At 51.4% G+C, this 19,482-nt stretch overlaps 1 protein-coding gene across 1 annotated transcript in view; it reads right to left on the bottom strand.

The window, feature by feature from the left end:
• The window catches only part of LOC137306679 (interleukin-6 receptor subunit alpha-like), a 38,529-nt gene that overhangs the window by 5,527 nt on the left and 13,520 nt on the right, over positions 1-19,482 (bottom strand). Inside the window, exons 2-8 of the mRNA XM_067976023.1 lie at positions 16,548-16,793; positions 12,047-12,167; positions 8,526-8,701; positions 6,072-6,232; positions 3,356-3,497; positions 2,123-2,160; positions 1,051-1,111 (exon numbers count right to left, since the gene is read on the bottom strand). Of these exons, the coding sequence (XP_067832124.1) occupies positions 1,051-1,111; positions 2,123-2,160; positions 3,356-3,497; positions 6,072-6,232; positions 8,526-8,701; positions 12,047-12,167; positions 16,548-16,793 (945 nt within the window). The remainder of the gene's footprint in view (positions 1-1,050; positions 1,112-2,122; positions 2,161-3,355; positions 3,498-6,071; positions 6,233-8,525; positions 8,702-12,046; positions 12,168-16,547; positions 16,794-19,482) is intronic.

Below are 19,482 nucleotides of genomic sequence, written 5' to 3' on the forward strand. Positions count from 1 at the left end.
GAGACCGATAGTTTTCTGTTGGGTGAGGGTATCGAGGGAGATGGAGCAAAGGCGGGTAAATGGGGTTGAGGTGCAGATCAGCTGTGATCTGATAGAATGGCGGAGCAGGCTCGAGGGGCTGAATGGCCTCCTCCTTTGTTCCTATCCCAATCTCTCACTCCATCCCTTTGTCCCATCACCATCCCTGCCGTTTTGGTTAGCAAAAACCAGAGTGTTGTCTCAGCTGGAACCTTGTGAGACTGACCTTACCGAACATGTTGGTCTCAGGTTTGACCCGCGGCCTGTGTTGAGTTAATTTTGGGGGTTGGGGGGGGATGAATCAGCCAAGACTCCTGCCCCTGATCTGATCGCATCACTGCGGGCATCGGGGGAGGCAAGGATTAGACTGGGTGGTGACGACCCCCGCAGCGGAATAGCACGCATGGGCTTCCACGCAGAGAACGGCCACTTGCGCGCCCATGGAACCGCCCCCCCACCCCCCCCTCAGCGAGAGTGAGCGCCCCTCAGAGAAGTCGGGGGGAGGGGGGGCGGGTGGGAAATGGACAAGTGGGTCCTCATCCTTTGCCCAACCTGGCGCCTCCTCGATGGTTATTGGTCGCCTGGTGACCTCTGAACTCTTTCCTTGACACTGCCTGCACCACAGGCAAGTTAGTGACTCATATTTACTGTCGGAGAGTGACTCTTAACTCGTGGGCCGAGAAACCACATTGTGTCATCTTCGATCTTGCAAAACAGCAAGGCTGCGAATGATTTTCCTCCAACAGTATTGGCGGGACTGTCTGGTTTATAGCTTTGGCTGTCTGGAGATTTTTAAGGCCTAAATCGGTCACCGCTAGTCTGCTTTTAAAACAGAAGTTCAGTCTCGTCCCACGTCCTGCCGTGCCTCATCAAGTCAGACGTTAACACTTCGGGTCGTCAATCAACGAAGCACAGGTCCTGTCCTTTGCCCCATCTCAATCCCTCGGACGTCAAGCAGCCCGAACCCTTTCTCACCGCTCGCGAGTGTTTCCCGTCAGGGTCCGGGAGTGGGGCTCGCCCCCTGCATGTTACCTTGTGGTATCTCCTCGTTGAAGTCATGGTCCTCGCTCTCGATCAGAGTAGAGGGATACCCCTGAAACAGAAGGAGGAGGGATCAGTGCTCATAACACAGGGCTGAAAACACCTTCTGTTTTGCCTTCTACTTTGTAATGGATGAATCACCTTCATAAATTGAAAGCCTGATTAAGTAGGCCCCTGTCGTCTTGGTAACACAGCTCCCCCAACCCCCACACCCTCAAGCGTACAGTTGCATCGTTGATAGCCACAGTGCACTATCTTTCTCCTATACGTGCGAACCTAGCCAAAATGTGATGTTTGACTGCGGAGGGCGTCACAACCAGAGACAATCCCGTCCTCACCTGAAATCTGCACTTTCCAGCAGTCGAGAGGGCGGAACGTTGGCTTGTTCCCAAACCCCAGCTCAGGGGGCACTGGGGCCGACGGGGCTTCGGTTTAACGTCTCATCCGAAAGACGGCACCTCCGGCAGTGCGGCGCTCCCTCGGTACCGGGCACTGGGAACGTCAACTTAGATTATGGGGCTCGAGTCTCTGGAGTGGGGGCTCGAACCCACGACCTTCTGACTCAGAGGCGAGAGAGAGAGGGCTACCCACTGAGTCACGGCCTGACAACTTACAGGGGAGAGATGGGGCCTGGGGCCCTCGTTGCTCGGCTATTCCACCAGGTGGTGGATTAACCGGTGAAGGCGTGATTTGGTGGAAGGGTTTATGGGTAGATCCAACCCAGGACTTGGCTGGTTTGAGGAACCTCTCCATCCCCTCAACACCCGTTTCTCTACACTGTAGATCCTTGTACCCATGACCCAGACCAGAGGCCCTGTCCAACCCCCTCACGGGGACTGCCAGATAACATCGCCCCTCTGGCATGTAGTCGCTCTCCGTTGGGGGCAGGCACCCCCCTCCTGCTCCTCCACCCCCCGAATGGCGGAACATCTGAACAGGAAGAGCGCGACAGGTTTGGGGGAAGTCACATGCCTCTTCTCCGCTGTTCCCGTAGCAACAAAAATGGCGGCAAGCGGGGAAGAGGGAAGGGGGCAGCATCTGGGCGAAGTTATATTGAGATTACCTCGGTCTCCTCTTCTGGCACCTTGTTCCTTTTAGGATCTGTTTCAAAAAGAAATAATAATGGTCACCGTCCAGTTTTACAGGCCAATACTGAAAGGGGAAGAGGGGGAGAGAGAGAGAGAGAGAGAGAAGGGAGAAAGGGAGAGAGAGAGAGAAAGGAAAGTGTGGGAGGAGGGAGAAGGTGAGAGGGGAAGAAAGGGAGGAGAAAAGGAAGAGAGGGAAGGGGAGAGGGAGGAGAAATGTGGGGAGAGGAGGGAGAGAAAGGGGGACTGATGGAGGAGCTGGGGAGGAGAGAGAGAAAGGGTAGAGAGGGATGAGAGGAGGGGAGAAGAAATGGAGAGAGGAGGAGAGAGGGAGAGAGAGAAGGGAGGACTGAGGGGGGAGATGGGGAGAGGTGGAGAGAGGGAACGGGGGAGAGAGGGAGGAGATGGGAAGAGGTGGAGAGAGGGAATGGGGAGAGAGGGAGGAGAGAGAGGGAGGAGCTGGGAAGAGGTGGAGAGAGGGAACGGGGGAGAGAGGTAGGAGAGAGATGGAGGAGCTGGGAAGAGGTGGAGAGAGGGAGCGGGGGAGAGAGGGAGGAGAGAGAGGGAAGAGGTGGAGAGAGGGAATGGGGGAGAGAGGGAATGCGGGAGAGAGAGAGGGAGGAGCTGGGAAGAGGTGGAGAGAGGGAGCAGGGGAGAGAGGGAGGAGAGAGAGGGAGGAGATGGGAAGAGGTGGAGAGAGGGAACGGGGGAGAGAGGGAGGAGAGAGAGGGAGAAGCTGGGAAGAGGTGGAGAGAGGGAACGGGGGAGAGAGGGAGGAGAGAGAGGGAGAAGAAGGGAAGAGGTGGAGAGAGGGAACGGGGGAAGAGAGGGAGGAGAGAGAGGGAGAAGAAGGGAAGAGGTGGAGAGAGGGAACGGGGAAAGAGAGGGAACTGTGGAGAGAGGGAGGAGAGAGAGGGAGGAGCTGGGAAGAGGTGGAGCGAGGGAACGGGGGAGAGAGGGAGGAGAGAGAGGGAGGAGATGGGAAGAGGTGGAGAGAGGGAATGGGGGAGAGAGGGAATGGGGGAGAGAGAGGGAGGAGAGAGAGGGAGGAGATGGGAAGAGGTGGAGAGAGGAAACGGGGGAGAGAGGGAGGGGAGTGAGGGAGGAGATGGGAAGAGGTGGAGAGAGGGAACGGGGGAGAGAGGGAACGGGGGAGAGAGGGAACGGGGGAGAGAGGGAGGAGATGGGAAGCCGACCGGTTAGACCCACACCTTCCCAGGGGACGCCAAAAGCCTTCTCACTCCACTCACTCCACGAGCCGTGGTTAAACTCCTCTCTCGCGCGGACCTGCACTGTGTAGTTTTTCTCAGGTAGGGCATCCGAGATCAGGAATTTGGTCTCCTTGATGGTAACCTGTGTGAAGAGTCAGTGGGAAACCGTCAGACAAGGAACTGGGATTTTCAGACGTGAGGCTCTCTCCAGTCAATATTCGCACCACGACACAGGAGACAGGCTAAGTCCGCATAACAATTCTTGGGCGTGTGTTTACAGTGCAGATGATTTGCTCGTGGTTCTTATCACAGGGGGCGTTACTAGTGTTTCAGAGGACAACAAAGGAGGGAGGAGAGAGGGAAAGAGAGAAGCAAAAGGGGTAGGGGGAAGGGAGGGTGGAGAGAGAGTTTGGAAGAAAGAGAAACGAGGAGAAAAGGGGGAAAAGAAACAGAGAGGAGAGGGGGAAGAAAGGAAAGGGGAAAAAGAGCAATAGAGGGAGGGGAAGAAGGTGGAAAAGGAGAGAGGGGAGAGGAGGAAGGGATAGGAGCTGGAGCAGGGTGGTAGAGGGGGAGGGAAAGAAGGGAGAGGGAGAAAGAAGGGGAGAGGGAAGGGGGGTAGAAGGCGATGGGAGGGGATGGGCAGAGTGGTAGAGAGGATACGGAGAAACAGGGACTCGGAGAGGTAGGGGAAAGAGGACGGGGGGAGAGATGGAGAGGCTGAGAGAAAGAGGACTAGACGAGAGAGGACAGCGAGTGCGGAATTGGGGAGGGGGGGGGGGGAAGGAGAGGGGAACTCAGAGGATTTATCTATTTATATGTTAAAAATCGAGCATCCTCCGCCGTGCATCGAGCAATGCCACAGGACATCTGCTAGTGTGGCTAGAAACAGACTATTAAAACGGTTACATCTTCAAACTTCTGCTGTCACTCTTTCCCATTATAAATCCCTATGTCAACATTTATAATGCGGGACGTCACGCTGTAATTACACCTCCCGGCCAGTGGAGGCACTGCAGCACCTCCACTGGCAGAAAGGCCATAACTACAGGTGCGACAGTCTCCATTATAAATGTGGACCGTAGGACTTTTATAATGGCAGCTCGGAAAATGAGGACAGAAATTCCCTCCGTGCGTCCCCCTGCCCTCTCATCCCATTAAGTCGAAAGACTCCCTGGTGACTGGATGTGACAGCAGTGAGGCCTTAAAGGGACAGCTGCACCTTAACAGGAGAATTTGGCCAACGCATCACACTGACTCTCTTAGCCAATGATTTCATGTTGACGTCTGATTCTGGTAGGCGCATAATGCCACAATAATGGAATCATTGATTAATCACGGCGAACAACCTGTATCAATTAGTCTCCAACAGACCCAGACACGAGACGAGGGAAACCCCCAGTGGTGGAGAGCTCTGGGGACCATCGGCCCACTTCACCGCTTTCCCCCCCCCGCGTCTCCCACACTTTCCATGTGGCTCAGCGGGTAGCTCTCTCTCGCCTCCGAGTCCGAAGGTCGTGGGCTCGAGCCCCCCCCTCCAGAGACTCGAGCACAAAATCCAGGCCGACGCTCCCAGTTCCAGTACCGAGGGAGCGCCGCACTGTCGGAGGTGCTGTTTTTTCGGATGAGACGTTAAACCGAGGGCCCCGTCTGCCCCTCTCAGGTGGACGTTAAAGATCCCACGGCCGCTATTTGGAAGAAGAGCAGGGGGGAGTTCTCCCCGGTGTCCTGGGGCCGATATTTATCCCTCAACAGATTATCCGCTCATTTATCTCATTGCTGTTTGTGGGATCTTGCTGTGCGCAAATTGGCTGCCCTGTTTCCTACATTACAACAGTGACTACACTTCAAAAGTAGTTCATTGGCTGTAGAGCGCTTTGGGACATCCTGAGGTTGTGAAAGGCGCTATAGAAATGCAAATTCTTTATTTCTTCTGTCAGGTCATGTCTCAATTTACTCAGATACTGAATCCCCAAACTGTTATTTTCCGAACGAAATCTATCTAATTTGCCTTTGAATGAATCAACACTAACTGCTTCCACCCTCTCCCCAGAGAGCCTGATCCATAGATTGACCGCTCGCCCACTGAAATATTGTTTCTGCAGATTAGTTTCGAATTTACCCCAGCTTCGAGCGCAGGCCGCGTCCTCTTGCGTAGAGTTTACAGCTCAAGAACTGGCCATTCGGCCCAACTGGTCTATCCCGGTGTTTGTGCTCCACAGGAGCCTCCTCCCTCCCTACTTCATCTCACCCTATCCCCATATCCTTCCATTCCTTTCTCCCTCATGTGTTTATCCAGCTTCCCCTTAAATCCATCTCTGTTATTTGCCTCAACCACTCCATGCGGTAGGGAGTTCCACATTCTCACCACTCTCTGGGTAAAGAAGTTTCTCCTGAATTCCCGATTGGATTTATTAGCGACTCTCTTATATTTATGGCCCCCTAGTTCTGGTCTCCCCCACAAGGGGAAACATCTTCTCTACGTCTACCCTATCGAACCCTTTCGTAATTTTAAAGACCTCTATCAGGTCACCCCTCAGCCTTCTCTCTTCTCGAGAAATGAGCCCCAGTCTGTTCAGCCTTTCCTAATGGGTTCTGGTACCATCCTGGTCAATCTATTTTGCACCTTCTCCAGTGCCTTGATGGAGCCGTCCTCTGGTCCTACCAGTTCTGGACACGGTGAAAGAAAGCAATTGATTTGAGTTTCACACACACTCACCTCCTTGAAGGCCAGTTCTTGTTGGACGGAGTAGATAACTTGAAACTGGAGAAAGTAGAAATCTCTCTGCCAGTTCTGAGGGTAGGACCAGGTCACGTTCAGCTTATGGGCGGCTTTCTGTATTGGTTTCACTTTGACCAATATCGGAGGGTCCGGTTTCACTGTGGGGGAGGGGGGCAGGGGGTCGTGGAAGGAGAAAATCAGGATTGAATTATTGCCAGAGCTGCTACTCAGACAGCTGCAGGTGTTAGCAGAACCAGACGTACAACACAGAGCAGGGCCAATGTGTCGGAGAGAGTCAGAGACACCCAGTTATTACTCTGTGTGTGTGTGTGTGTGAAAGAGAGAGTGTGAGAGAGAGACAGACAGACAGAGAGAGAGAGAGAGACAGAGGCAGAGAGAGACAGACAGACAGACAGACAGACAGAGAGAGAGAAAGAGAGAGATAGAGAGACGGACAGACAGAGAGAGAGAGAGAGACACAGAGGCAGAGAGAGAGAGAGAGACAGACAGACAGACAGACAGAGAGAAAGAGAGACAGCAAGAGACAGAGAGGGAAAGAGAGGCGGCCAGACAGAGACAGAGAGTGAGGCAGAGAGACAGACAGATAGACGGACAGAGAGAGACAGAGACATAGAGATAGAGACAGAGAGAGACAGACAGACAGAGAGAAAGAGAGACAGAGAGGGAAAGAGAGGCGGCCAGACAGAGAGTGAGGCAGAGAGACAGACAGATAGACGGACAGAGAGAGACAGAGACATAGAGATAGAGACAGAGAGAGAGAGACAGAGAAAGACAGAGACGGAGTGAGAGATAGAGAAAGACAGAGACAGAGAGAGACAGAGAAAGACAGAAAGAAAGAGTGTGAGGCAGATCCAGAGAGAGACAGACAGGCTGACAGACATAGAGAGAGAGACAGAGTGTGAGACAGGGTGTGAGACAAAGACAGAGAGAGACAGAAACAGAGAGAGAGAAAGGGAGTGATGGAGAGAGAGTGACAGACAGACTGACATAGAGAAAGACAGAGACAGAGAGACAGAGTGTGAGACAGGGAGAAAGAGACAGAAACAGAGGGAGAGAAAGAGACTCTCTCTTGAGGGACGTTCGAGTTGAGATGGACCCTCCATGGGCAGGGCTCAGAGTTAGCGTGGTAAAGTCCCAGTGGACCCTGGACAGGGGTAGGTGGAGGGCGTGTACCCGCCCGACCCCAGCAGTGGGATGTACCAACTGTACGGGGGCGGGGGGGGGGGGGGAGGGGAGACGAGAAATGGAAGGGTCTCCCTCTCAGCCCCCAGTCTCTCCATCAGCAACTCATCGGTTTTTGAAACGGGGAGAGGGGACGGCCTTTAAGAGCGGAGACGGACACCACTGAGAAAGGGGGAGACCAGTCCAGGGACATTTCGCTGCGATGGTACCTTCTGTGACTTGACATAGGAACAGGAGGAGGCCATTCAGCCCCTCCAGCCAGTTCCCCCATTCACTTGGATCATGCCTGATCTCAACCTCAACTCCATTTCCCCGCCTTTGCTCCATATCCCTCAATCCCCCAACCCAACAAAAATCCATCCATCTCAGTCTTGAAAGCACCAATCAGCCCCCAGCATCCACAGCCTTTTTGGGGGGAGAGAGTTCCAGATTCCCACTCCCCTTTGTGTGAAGAAGTGCTTCCTGACATCACCCCTGAACGGCCTGGCTCTAATTTTAAGGTTCTGCCCCCTTGTTCTGGACTCCCCCCACCAGAGGAAATAGTTTCTCTCTATATTGACCCCACCGAATTCTTTCAACACCTCGATTAGATCACCCCTTAATCTTCTATACTCGAGGGAATTTTCTTTTTTTCCGTTCATGGGATGTGGGCGTCGCTGGCGAGGCCGGCATTTATTGCCCATCCCCAATTGCCCTTGAGAAGGTGGTGGTGAGCCGCCTTCTTGAACCGCTGCAGTCCGTGTGGTGACGGTTCTCCCACAGTGCTGTTAGGAAGGGAGTTCCAGGATTTTGACGATGAAGGAACGGCCGATATATTTCCAAGTCGGGATGGTGTGCGACTCGGAGGGGGAACGTGCAGGTGGTGTTGTTCCCATGTGCCTGCTGCCCTTGTCCTTCTAGGTGGTAGAGGTCGCGGGTTTGGGAGGTGCTGTCGAAGAAGCCTTGGCGAGTTGCTGCAGTGCATCCTGTGGATGGTGCAAGCAACCTATCCCTGGTATCATTCTGGTGGCACCCCCTCCAAGGCCGATATATCCCACCTGCGGTGCGGTGCCCAGAACCGAACACAGTATCTCCAGATGGGGACTGAACAGAGCTTTATATAACTGTAGCATCACTTCCATCCATTTGCACTCCGGCCTATTTGAGATAAAGGCCAACAATCCATTAGCCTTTTCAATTATTTCTTTTTGCTGCCTGTCCACTGGTGATTTCTGAGCTGAGATACAAACCCCAGGGGATTGTACTTACGTAAATCGTCGAAGGTGAACATCTTTTCCTTGCTGGATCTACACCCGATACCGTTGGACACTGTCAGGCTGATGAAATAATGTTCGTACTCTGCCTCTCCGTGTGGCATCATGCACACGCACACTTTCTTCCCCGTGAAAAACTTGCAGGGCTTCAAAGTGGAGTTGTGTTGGAGGCTGCAGTGGGAAGAAGAGCAGTCTGAGCTCGGTAACCTTCTCCAACCCCACCCCCCCCCCCTCGAGATCTCTGAGCTCGCTGACCTACGTTGGCTCCCGGCCCAATGGACGCCTCGATTTCAAAATTGTTTTCAAATCCCCTCCGTGGCCTCGCACCCCCGCCCTCCCTATCTCTGTAACCTCCTCCAGCCCTCCGAGATCTCTGCGCTCCTCCAATTCCGGCCTCTTGTCCATCCCCCGATTCCCATCGCTCCGCCGTTGGCGGCCGTGCCTTCAGCCGCCTGGGCCCTAAGCTCTGGAATTCCCTCCCTAAACCTCTCCGCCTCTCTCTCCTCCTTTAAGACGCTCCTTAAAACCTACCTCTTTGACCGAGCTTTTGGTCACCTGTCCTAATATCTCCTTATGTTGCTCGGTGTCTAATTTTGTTTGATAATCGCTCCTGTGAAGCGCCTTGGGGACGTTTTACGACGTTAAAGGGGATATATAAATGCAGGTTGTTGTTGTTAAATGGTGATTGTGAGGGGTGTGGGATATATCAGAGTGTTACAGTGAGGGGTGTGGGATATATCAGTGTGTTACAGTGAGGGGTGTGGGATATATCAGAGTGTTACAGTGAGGGGTGTGGGGTATATCAGAGTGTTACAGTGAGGGGTGTGGGGTATATCAGAGTGTTACAGTGAGGGGTGTGGGATATATCAGAGTGTTACAGTGAGGGGTGTGGGATATATCAGAGTGTTACAGTGAGGGGTGTGGGATATATCGGAGTGTTACAGTGAGGGGTGTGGGGTATATCAGAGTGTTACAGTGAGGGGTGTGGGATATATCAGAGTGTTACAGTGAGGGGTGTGGGATATATCAGAGTGTTAAATTGAGGGGTGTTTGGTATATCAGAGTGTTACAGTGAGGGGTGTGGGATATATCAGAGTGTTACAGTGAGGGGTGTGGGATATATCAGAGTGTTACAGTGAGGGGTGTGGGGTATATCGGAGTGTTACAGTGAGGGGTGTGGGGTATATCAGAGTGTTACAGTGAGGGGTGTGGGATATATCAGAGTGTTACAGTGAGGGGTGTGGGGTATATCGGTGTGTTACAATGAGGGGTGTGGGATATATCAGAGTGTTACAGTGAGGGGTGTGGGGTTTATATCAGAGTGTTACAGTGAGGGGTGTGGGGTTTATATCAGAGTGTTACAGTGAGGGGTGTGGGATATATCAGAGTGTTACAGTGAGGGGTGTGGGGTATATCAGTGTGTTACAGTGAGGGGTGTGGGATATATCAGAGTGTTACAGTGAGGGGTGTGGGGTATATCAGTGTGTTACAGTGAGGGGTGTGGGATATATCAGTGTGTTACAGTGAGGGGTGTGGGGTTTATATCAGTGTGTTACAATGAGGGGTGTGGGGTATATCAGTGTGTTACAGTGAGGGGTGTGGGGTTTATATCAGAGTGTTACAGTGAGGGGTGTGGGATATATCAGAGTGTTACACTGAGGGGTGTGGGGTATATCAGAGTGTTACAGTGAGGGGTGTGGGGTATATCAGAGTGTTACAGTGAGGGGTGTGGGATATATCAGAGTTTTACAGTGAGGGGTGTGGGATATATCAGAGTGTTAAATTGAGGGGTGTTTGGTATATCAGAGAGTTACAGTGAGGGGTGTGGGGTATATCAGAGTGTTACAGTGAGGGGTGTGGGGTATATCAGAGTGTTACAGTGAGGGGTGTGAGGTATATCAGTGTGTTACAGTGAGGGGTGTGGGATATATCAGAGTGTTACAGTGAGGGGTGTGGGGTATATCAGAGAGTTACAGTGAGGGGTGTGGGGTATATCAGAGTGTTACAGTGAGGGGTGTGGGGTATATCAGAGTGTTACAGTGAGGGGTGTGGGATATATCAGAGAGTTACAGTGAGGGGTGTGGGGTATATCAGCGTGTTACAGTGAGGGGTGTGGGATATATCAGAGTGTTACAGTGAGGGGTGTGGGGTATATCAGCGTGTTACAGTGAGGGGTGTGGGATATATCAGAGAGTTACAGTGAGGGGTGTGGGGTATATCAGAGTGTTACAGTGAGGGGTGTGGGATATATCAGAGTGTTACAGTGAGGGGTGTGGGGTATATCAGTGTTACAGTGAGAGGTGTGGGGTATATTAGAGTGTTACAGTGAGGGGTGTGGGATATATTAGAGTGTTACAGTGAGGGGTGTGGGATATATCAGAGAGTTACAGTGAGGGGTGTGGGGTATATCAGAGTGTTACAGTGAGGGGTGTGGGGTATATCAGAGTGTTACAGTGAGGGGTGTGGGATATATCAGAGTGTTACAGTGAGGGGTGTGGGGTATATCAGCGTGTTACAGTGAGGGGTGTGGGATATATCAGAGAGTTACAGTGAGGGGTGTGGGGTATATCAGAGTGTTACAGTGAGGGGTGTGGGATATATCAGAGTGTTACAGTGAGGGGTGTGGGGTATATCAGTGTTACAGTGAGAGGTGTGGGGTATATTAGAGTGTTACAGTGAGGGGTGTGGGATATATCAGAGTGTTACAGTGAGGGGTGTGGGATATATCAGAGTGTTACAGTGAGGGGTGTGGGATATATCAGAGTGTTACAGTGAGGGGTGTGGGATATATCAGAGTGTTACAGTGAGGGGTGTGTGGTATATCAGAGTGTTACAGTGAGGGGTGTGGGATATATTAGAGTGTTACAGTGAGGGGTGTGGGATATATCAGAGTGTTACAGTGAGGGGTGTGGGGTATATTAGAGTGTTACAGTGAGGGGTGTGGGATATATCAGAGTGTTACAGTGAGGGGTGTGGGGTATATTAGAGTGTTACAGTGAGGGGTGTGGGATATATCAGAGTGTTACAGTGAGGGGTGTGGGGTATATTAGAGTGTTACAGTGAGGGGTGTGGGATATATCAGAGTGTTACAGTGAGGGGTGTGGGATATATTTGAGAGTTACAGTGAGGTATATCAGAGTGCTGCACAGCAAGATCCCACAAACAGCAACCAGATAATCAGTTTTTTAGTGATGTTGGTTGAGGGATAAATATCGGCTCCAGGACTCCGGGGAAAACTCCCCCCTGCTCTTCTTCCAATAGTGGCTGGAGGATCTTTTACGTCCACCTGAGAGGGGCAGACGGGGGCCTTGATTGAACGTCTCACCCGGAAGACGACACCTCTCCCTCAGTACTGACACTGGAGTGTCCATGTCGACTCTGGGCTCGAGTCTCCGGAGTGGGGGCTCGAACCCACGACCTTCTGACTCCGAGGCGAGAGAGCGACCCGCTGAACCAACACCCAATAGCTACGAGTCTATATATTAACGCTCGGCCTAGTTCAGAAGAAGGCCATACCTTGTCCTGAAGGACAGTATACACTTGGTCATTCTGTTGAGTTCCTTGGAAGGCCATTCGCATCTGATCGGGGTCAGGTACGACTTTAAGTAACAGGACAGGGTCGGAGTCCTTGGAACATCTGAACGGAAAAACACATTTTAATTAATTCACGACTTTATCTCCTTTGGCTGGGAAACACGAATAAAGAGCCAACCTTGGCAGATGAAATTTAATGCAGAAAAATGCGAGGTGATACATTTCGGTAGGAAGAACGAGGAGAGGCAATATAAACTAGAGGGTACAATTCTAAAAGGGGTACAGGAACAGAGAGATCTGGGGGTTTATGTGCACAAATCGTTGAAGGTGGCAGGGCAGGTTGAGAAAGCGGTTAAAAAAGCATACGGGATCCTGGGCTTTATAAATAGAGGCATAGAGTACAAAAGTACATGATGAACTTTTATAAAACACTGGTTCGGCCACAACTGGAATATTGTGTCCAGTTCTGGGCACCGCACTTTAGGAAAGATGTGAAGGCCATAGAGAGAGTGCAGGAGAGATTTACTAGAATGATTCCAGGGATGAGGGACTTTAGTTACGTGGATAGACTGGAGAAGCTGGGATTGTTCTCCTTGGAACAGAGAAGGTTGTGAGGAGATTTGATCGAGGTGTTCAAAATCATGAAGGGTCTAGACAGAGTAGATAGAGAGAAACTGTTCCCATTGGTGGAAGGGTCAAGAACCAGAGGACATAGATTTAAGGTGATTGGCAAAAGAACCAAAGGCGACATGAGGAAAAACTTTTTTACACAGCGAGTGGTTAGGATCTGGAATGCACTGCCCGAGGGGGTGGTGGAGGCAGATTCAATCATGGCCTTCAAAAGGGAACTGGATAAGTACTTGAAAGGAAAAAACCCGCAAGGCTACGGGGAAAGGGCGGGGGAGTGGGACTAGCTGGATTGCTCTTGCAGAGAGCAAGGGCGGACTCGATGGGCCGAATGGCCTCCTTCCGTGCTGTAACCTTTCTACGATTCTATAATACAATACAACACACTTTCCATTGTCGAGTGAGGCCTCTGCTATAACTCAGCTCCCCACCAGTTGCAAAATGGAGGTCATTCATCTCTTGCAGAACCACCGCAAAGCAAACAGCTTGCATTTATATAGCGCCTTTCACAACCTCAGGGCGTTCCCGAAGCGCTTTACAGCCAAATGAAGTACTTTTTTGAAGTGTAGTCACCGTTGTGTTGTAGGAAACGCGGCAGCCGATTTGCGCACAGCAAGATCCCACAAACAGCAATGTGATAATGACCCAGATCATCTGTTTTTTTTAGTGATGTTGGTTGAGGGATTAATATCGGCCCCAGGACACCAGGGAGAACTCCCCCCTGCTCTTCTTCCAATAGTGGCCGTGGGATCTTTTACATCCACCTGAGAGGGGCAGACGGGGCCCTCGGTTTAACGTCTCATCCGAAAGACGGCACCTCCGACAGTGCAGCACTCCCTCGGTACTGCGCTTCAAAATTACTCCATTGATTGTGGAGGGCTTTGGGACGTCCTGAGGTCGTGAAAAACATTATAAAAATGCAAGTTCTATCTTTCCCTTCTTTCAATCTAATTCTCTGCTTGTCGATCACTTTTCCTATTTCCTTTCTTTAGGACACTTGACATTAAATTAGATGTTCCTTTCTGCCACCGACTGCCTCTGGGATGTGGGCACTGCGCCCACATCCATGGTCTGCCACTTTCCATCAAGAGATAGCCACCAGGAACATGGGAACAGGAGGAGGCCATTCAGCCCCTCGAGCCTGTTCCGCCATTCCATTAGATCATGGCTGATCTGTATCTTAACTCCATTTACCCGCCTTGGTTCCCTAACCCTTAATCCCCTTACCCAACAAAAATCGATCAATCTCAGTTTGGACATTTCCAATTGACCCCCAGCCTCAACAGCTTTTTGAGGGGAGAGAGTTCCAGATTCCCACTCCCCTTTGTGTGAGGAAGTGCTTCCTGACATCACCCCTGAACGGCCTGGCTCTGATTTTAAGGTTCTGCCCCCTTGATCTGGACTCCCCCCACCAGAGGAAATAGTTTCTCTCTATCGACCCTGTCAAATCCTTTAATCATCTTAAACACCTCGATTAGATCACCCCTTAATCTTCTACACTCGAGGGAATACAAGCCTAGTCTGTGCAACCTGTCCTCGTAATTTAACCCTTTTAGCCCCGGTATCATTCTGGTGAATCTGCACTGCACCCCCTCCAAGGCCGATATATCCTTCCTGAGGTGCGTTGCCCAGAACTGAACGCAGTCTCTCCAGATGGGGTCTGACCAGGGCTTTATATAACTGTAGAATCACTTCCTTCCTATTGTATTCCAACCCCCTTTGAGATAAAGGCCAATATTTCATTAGCCTTTTTATTTATTTTGTTGTACCTCTCCTTAGGTGATTTCTGTACACTCGTTCTGCTCCTCCACAGTTCCTAGCTTCTCACCTGGCCAACTTGCCCCTCCAATGGTATTGAGGACATTCAGTGTTGCTGCAATGCTACCAGAGTTGAGGTGATCTAACTCAGTACAGACCAGGGTCTCGGACCTGGGACCTTCTGGTCCACCGTATGGCCTGGTACGCCACTGAACGATGCCTTCATCCAGCGGCCTATTGAAGGACAGCCAAGAAAAGTTCAACTCATAGTAGGCACAGCACAGAAGGAGGCCATTCGGCCCATCGAGCCTGTGCCAGCTCTTTGAAAGAGCTATCCCCCACAGCCCTGTAAATGTTTTCCCTTCAAGTATTTATCCAATTCCCTTTTGAAAGTTACTATTGAATCTGCTTCCACCGCCCTTTCAGGCAGCGCATTCCAGATCAGAACAACTCGCTGCGTAAAAAAAATTCTCCTCATCTCCCCCTCTGGTTCTTTTACCAATTATCTTCAATCTGTGTCCTCTGGTTCCCGACCCTCCTGCCACTGGAAACAGTTTCTCCTTATTTACTCTCTCAAAACCCCTCATAATTTTGAACACCTCGATTAAATCTCCTCCTTAACCTTCTCTGCTCTAAGGAGAACAATCCCAGCTTCTCCAGTCTCTCCACGTAACTGAAGTCTCTCATCCCTGGTACCATTCTAGTAAATCTCCTCTGCACCCTCTCCAAGGCCTTGACATCCTTCCTAAAGTGCGGTGCCCAGAATTGGACACAATATTCCAGCTGGGGCCAAACCAGAGATTTATAAAGGTTTAGCATAACTTCCTTGCTTTTGTACTCTGTGCCTCTGTTTATAAAGCCCAGGATCCCATATGCTTTTTTAACAGCCTTCTCAACTTGTCCTGCCACCTTCAAAGATTTGTGTACATCCACCCCCAGGTCTCTCTGTTCCTGCACCCTCTTTAGAATTGTATCCTTCAGTTTATTTTGCCTCTCCTCATTCTTCCTACCAAAATGTATCACTTCACACTTCTCTGCGTTAAATTCCATCTGCCGTGTGTCTGCCCATTTCACCAGCCTGTCTATGTCCTCCTGAAGTCTGTTACTATCCTCCACATTGTTTACTATATTTCTGAATTTCGTGTCATCTGCAAACTTTGAAATTAGACCCTCTATATCCAAGTCCAGGTCATTAATATCGAAAAGAGCAGTGGTCCTAATACTGACCCCTGGGGAACCCCACTGGAGACTTCCCTCCAGTCTGAAAAACAACCGTTCACCACGACTCTCTGCTTCCTGTCCCTTGGCCAATTTTGTATCCACGCTGTCACTGTCCCTTTAATCCCATGGGCTTTAAATTTGCTAACAAGTCTATTATGTGGTACTTTTATCAAATGTCTTTTGAAAGTCCATATACACATCAACCGCACTCCCCTCATCAACCCTCTCCGTTACTTCATCAAAGAACTCAATCAACTTAGTCAAACACGATTTTCCTTTAACAAATCCGTGCTGACTTTCATTTATTCGTCCAGACTTTTTCAAGTGCCAATTAATTTTGTCCTGGATTATTGTCTCTAAAAGTTTCCCCACCACTGACGTTAGGCTGTCTGGCCTGTAATTGCCAGGTTTATCCCTCTCCCTTTTTTTGAACAGGGATGTAATATTTGCAATCCTCCAGTCCTCCGTCTCCATATCTAAGGAGGATTGGGAGATTGTGGCCAGAGCCTCCTTGATTTCCATCCTGTACTTCCCTCAGTAACCCAGGATGCATCCCATCGGAAACGGGGTGACTTTTCGACTTTGAGTTCTGCCAAACTTTGCATTCATTATAAGTCTCCTTTTTCTGTTTCATTTTAACCTCTGTGTCTTTAGCCATCCAGGGAGCTCGAGCTTTGGATGCCCTTAGTTTCCCCCTCGGAGGGATGTGTCTACCCCAAACCTGAACCAGCTCCTCCCCAAAGGCTTCCCATTGTTTGGCCTCCCAGTTTTTGGTTCCAATCCACCTGGGCAAATCCCTTTTCAACTCACTGAAATTTGCCCTCCTCCAGTTCAGCATTTGCCCACTTGATTAAAAGATTCCTAGTTTACCCCTCACCTCCTACGAGCAGCCGGACGCTGACTGCCTTTGTACCGTTTCTTAAGCAGACATAGTTCCCGGTGTCCTTCGATTGCACTGGGTTGAATATCAGCTTTGTGTTGTTAATCGTATACCGATGGGTGGAACTCAGTAATCTCCCATTGAATTTCCATTCTGCCGTCGAAGGCCCATTCGTCCCTCCTGGGCCACAGTCGATGTTAACTTGGGCCCCAATCCGGGCCATCTGGATGCCAGAAGTTATTGCTGCAAAATGAAACGGACCAATCAGTGAACGAGCAAGGACTGCGTCATTACATCACTTCCTGTCAAGTGAGCCCCCTTTTCTGCTCTCCACTGATGAGACGAACTTGCTCATTGTTCAATATTAACATTCAACGGCATTACCGTCGCCGAATCCCCCACCGTCAACATCCTGGGGGTCACCGTTGACCAGAAACTTAACTGGACCAGCCGCATAAATACTGTGGCTATGAGAGCAGGTCAGAGGCTGGGTATTCTGCGGCGAGTGACTCACCTCCTGACTCCCCAAAGCCTTTCCACCATCTACAAGGCACAAGTCAGGAGTGTGATGGAATACTCTCCACTTGCCTGGATGAGTGCAGCTCCAACAACACTCAAGAAGCTCGACACCATCCAGGACAAAGCAGCCCGCTTGATTGGCACCCCATCCACCACCCGAAACATTCACTCCCTTCACCACCGGCACACTGTGGCTGCAGTGTGCACCATCCACAGGATGCACTGCAGCAACTCGTCAAGGCTTCTTCGACAGCACCTCCCAAACCCGCGACCTCTACCACCTAGAAGGACAAGGGCAGCAGGCACATGGGAACACCACCACCTGCACGTTCCCCTCCAAGTCACACACCATCCCGACTTGGAAATATATCGGCCGTTCCTTCATCGTTGCTGGGTCAAAATCCTGGAACTCCCTTCCTAACAGCACTGTGGGAGAACCGTCACCACACGGACTGCAGCGGTTCAAGAAGGCGGCTCACCACCACCTTCTCAAGGGGCAATTAGGGATGGGCAATAAATGCCGGCCTCGCCAGCGACGCCCACATCCCGTGAACGAATTGGAAAAAAAAGTACCCAGTGAGCAAACTCACCAAACCATCGATGGGGGTGGGGGAAGCTGAGTGGGAGGGTTATAATTGATTAAGCCGTGTGCTCTCCTCCCAGGTTAAAATGGGGAAGTTGCTTATGTGAGTGCATGACCCACACAAGAGATTGGGACACTTTACAGCACAGGAACCCAAAGAACCCAAAGAAAAATAAACAGGACATAAACATTTACAAGAAGGTGAAGTAACCGTTGCCTTCGTGGCCAATTCCCGCAACCCCTTCTCTGAAGGCAGTGACTCTCGCCGGGGAGGGGAGCTCCCTCCTACCTCAGGCAAAAATGGCCGCCCTTCGCGGGTTGGGCCTAGGCAGCAAGGCTTAACCACAGCGGCGTAAAACGCCCCTAGGCGCTTGAAAAGGAGACAAGAGCTGACGCCGAGCCGAAGGACTGAGACGTTAGGACAGGTGACCAAGAGGTTAGAGTCTGAAAGGAGGAGAGAGAGGCGGAAAGGCTTACGAGGGAGGGCGATCGGCTACTGGATGAGATAGTCCTTGTAAGGTATCTGGAAGGGTAGACGCTTCAAACGGGTTTCAAAACGGATTGGGGAGAGAATAACATGGAATTTACAGCACAGAAAGAGGCCATTCGGCCCAACTCCAGACGAGCCTCCTACTTCATCTCCCCCTATCAACATATCCTTTTCTCCCTCACGCACTTACCAAACTTCCTCAAAGTGTTTTTAAGGAGGGTCTTGAAGGAGGAGAGAGAGGCGGAGAGGTTTGGGGAGGGAATTCCAGAGTGTAGGGATCCCGGATGGTTGAAGACCAATGGTGGGGCGAAGGAAGTTGGGGGTGGGCACGAGACCAGAATTGGAGGAGCGCAGAGACCTCGCTGAGGAGGGTAAGCTAGATCCCGTCCACCCCTGATATCCACATGTTCCATTCAGAGTTGTTGGCCGACGACCTGGAGTAGGAACCCTGGCTGATTTCTTCCTCCTATCTGCAATTGCGTCAACTCTCTGCTGTAGCCTCCTCTGGTTACCTGTTGTGTTGTATTCGGTTAAGAAGGTTTGGGTTGGACAAGGGGGAGATTGTTTCAGTGAGACCACAGGCCACTCGCCAGTCGAAAGGCAGATGTTCTGCTTGGTGACCGGCCCCAATGGTAATTGTGGGAGAGCAGCAGGCCCGAGGAGCGCCCTGCCAAAGGGACTCCTCCTCACACATTCCTTCAACTCAATGGAGAGGGGAGCGGAGGTCAGATGGTTGAGAGTTCTGGCCACGCGCCAGGAAAAAGGGGGAGAAAGGTAGAGAGCAAGGGAGAGCAAGTGAGAGGGGGAGAGAGACAGAGCGAGTGGGAGAGAGAGAGCGAGAGCGCGAGTGGGAGAGAGAGAGAGACAGAGCGCGAGTGGGAGAGAGAGAGAGAGCGCAAGTGGGAAAGAGACAGAGCGAGTGGGAGAGAGAGAGAGACAGAGCGAGTGGGAGAGAGAGAGAGAGACAGAGAGAGAGAGAGCGAGAGCGCGAGTGGGAGAGCAAGTGAGAGGGGGAGAGAGACAGAGCGAGTGGGAGAGAGCGCGAGTGGGAGAGAGAGAGAGAGAGACAGAGAGAGTGGGAGAGAGAGAGAGAGAGAGAGACAGAGCGAGTGGGAGAGAGAGAGAGAGCGAGCGCGAGTGGGAGAGAGAGAGAGACAGAGACAGAGCGAGTGGGAGAGAGAGAGAGACAGAGCGAGTGGGAGAGAGAGAGAGAGACAGAGCGAGTGGGAGAGAGAGAGAGACAGAGCGCGAGTGGGAGAGAGAGAGAGAGCGCAAGTGGGAGAGAGAGAGAGGGACAGAGCGAGTGGGAGAGAGAGAGAGACAGAGCGCGAGTGGGAGAG

This window comes from Heptranchias perlo, chromosome 44, assembly GCF_035084215.1.
Source record: "Heptranchias perlo isolate sHepPer1 chromosome 44, sHepPer1.hap1, whole genome shotgun sequence".
NCBI classification, from domain to species: domain Eukaryota; kingdom Metazoa; phylum Chordata; class Chondrichthyes; order Hexanchiformes; family Hexanchidae; genus Heptranchias; species Heptranchias perlo.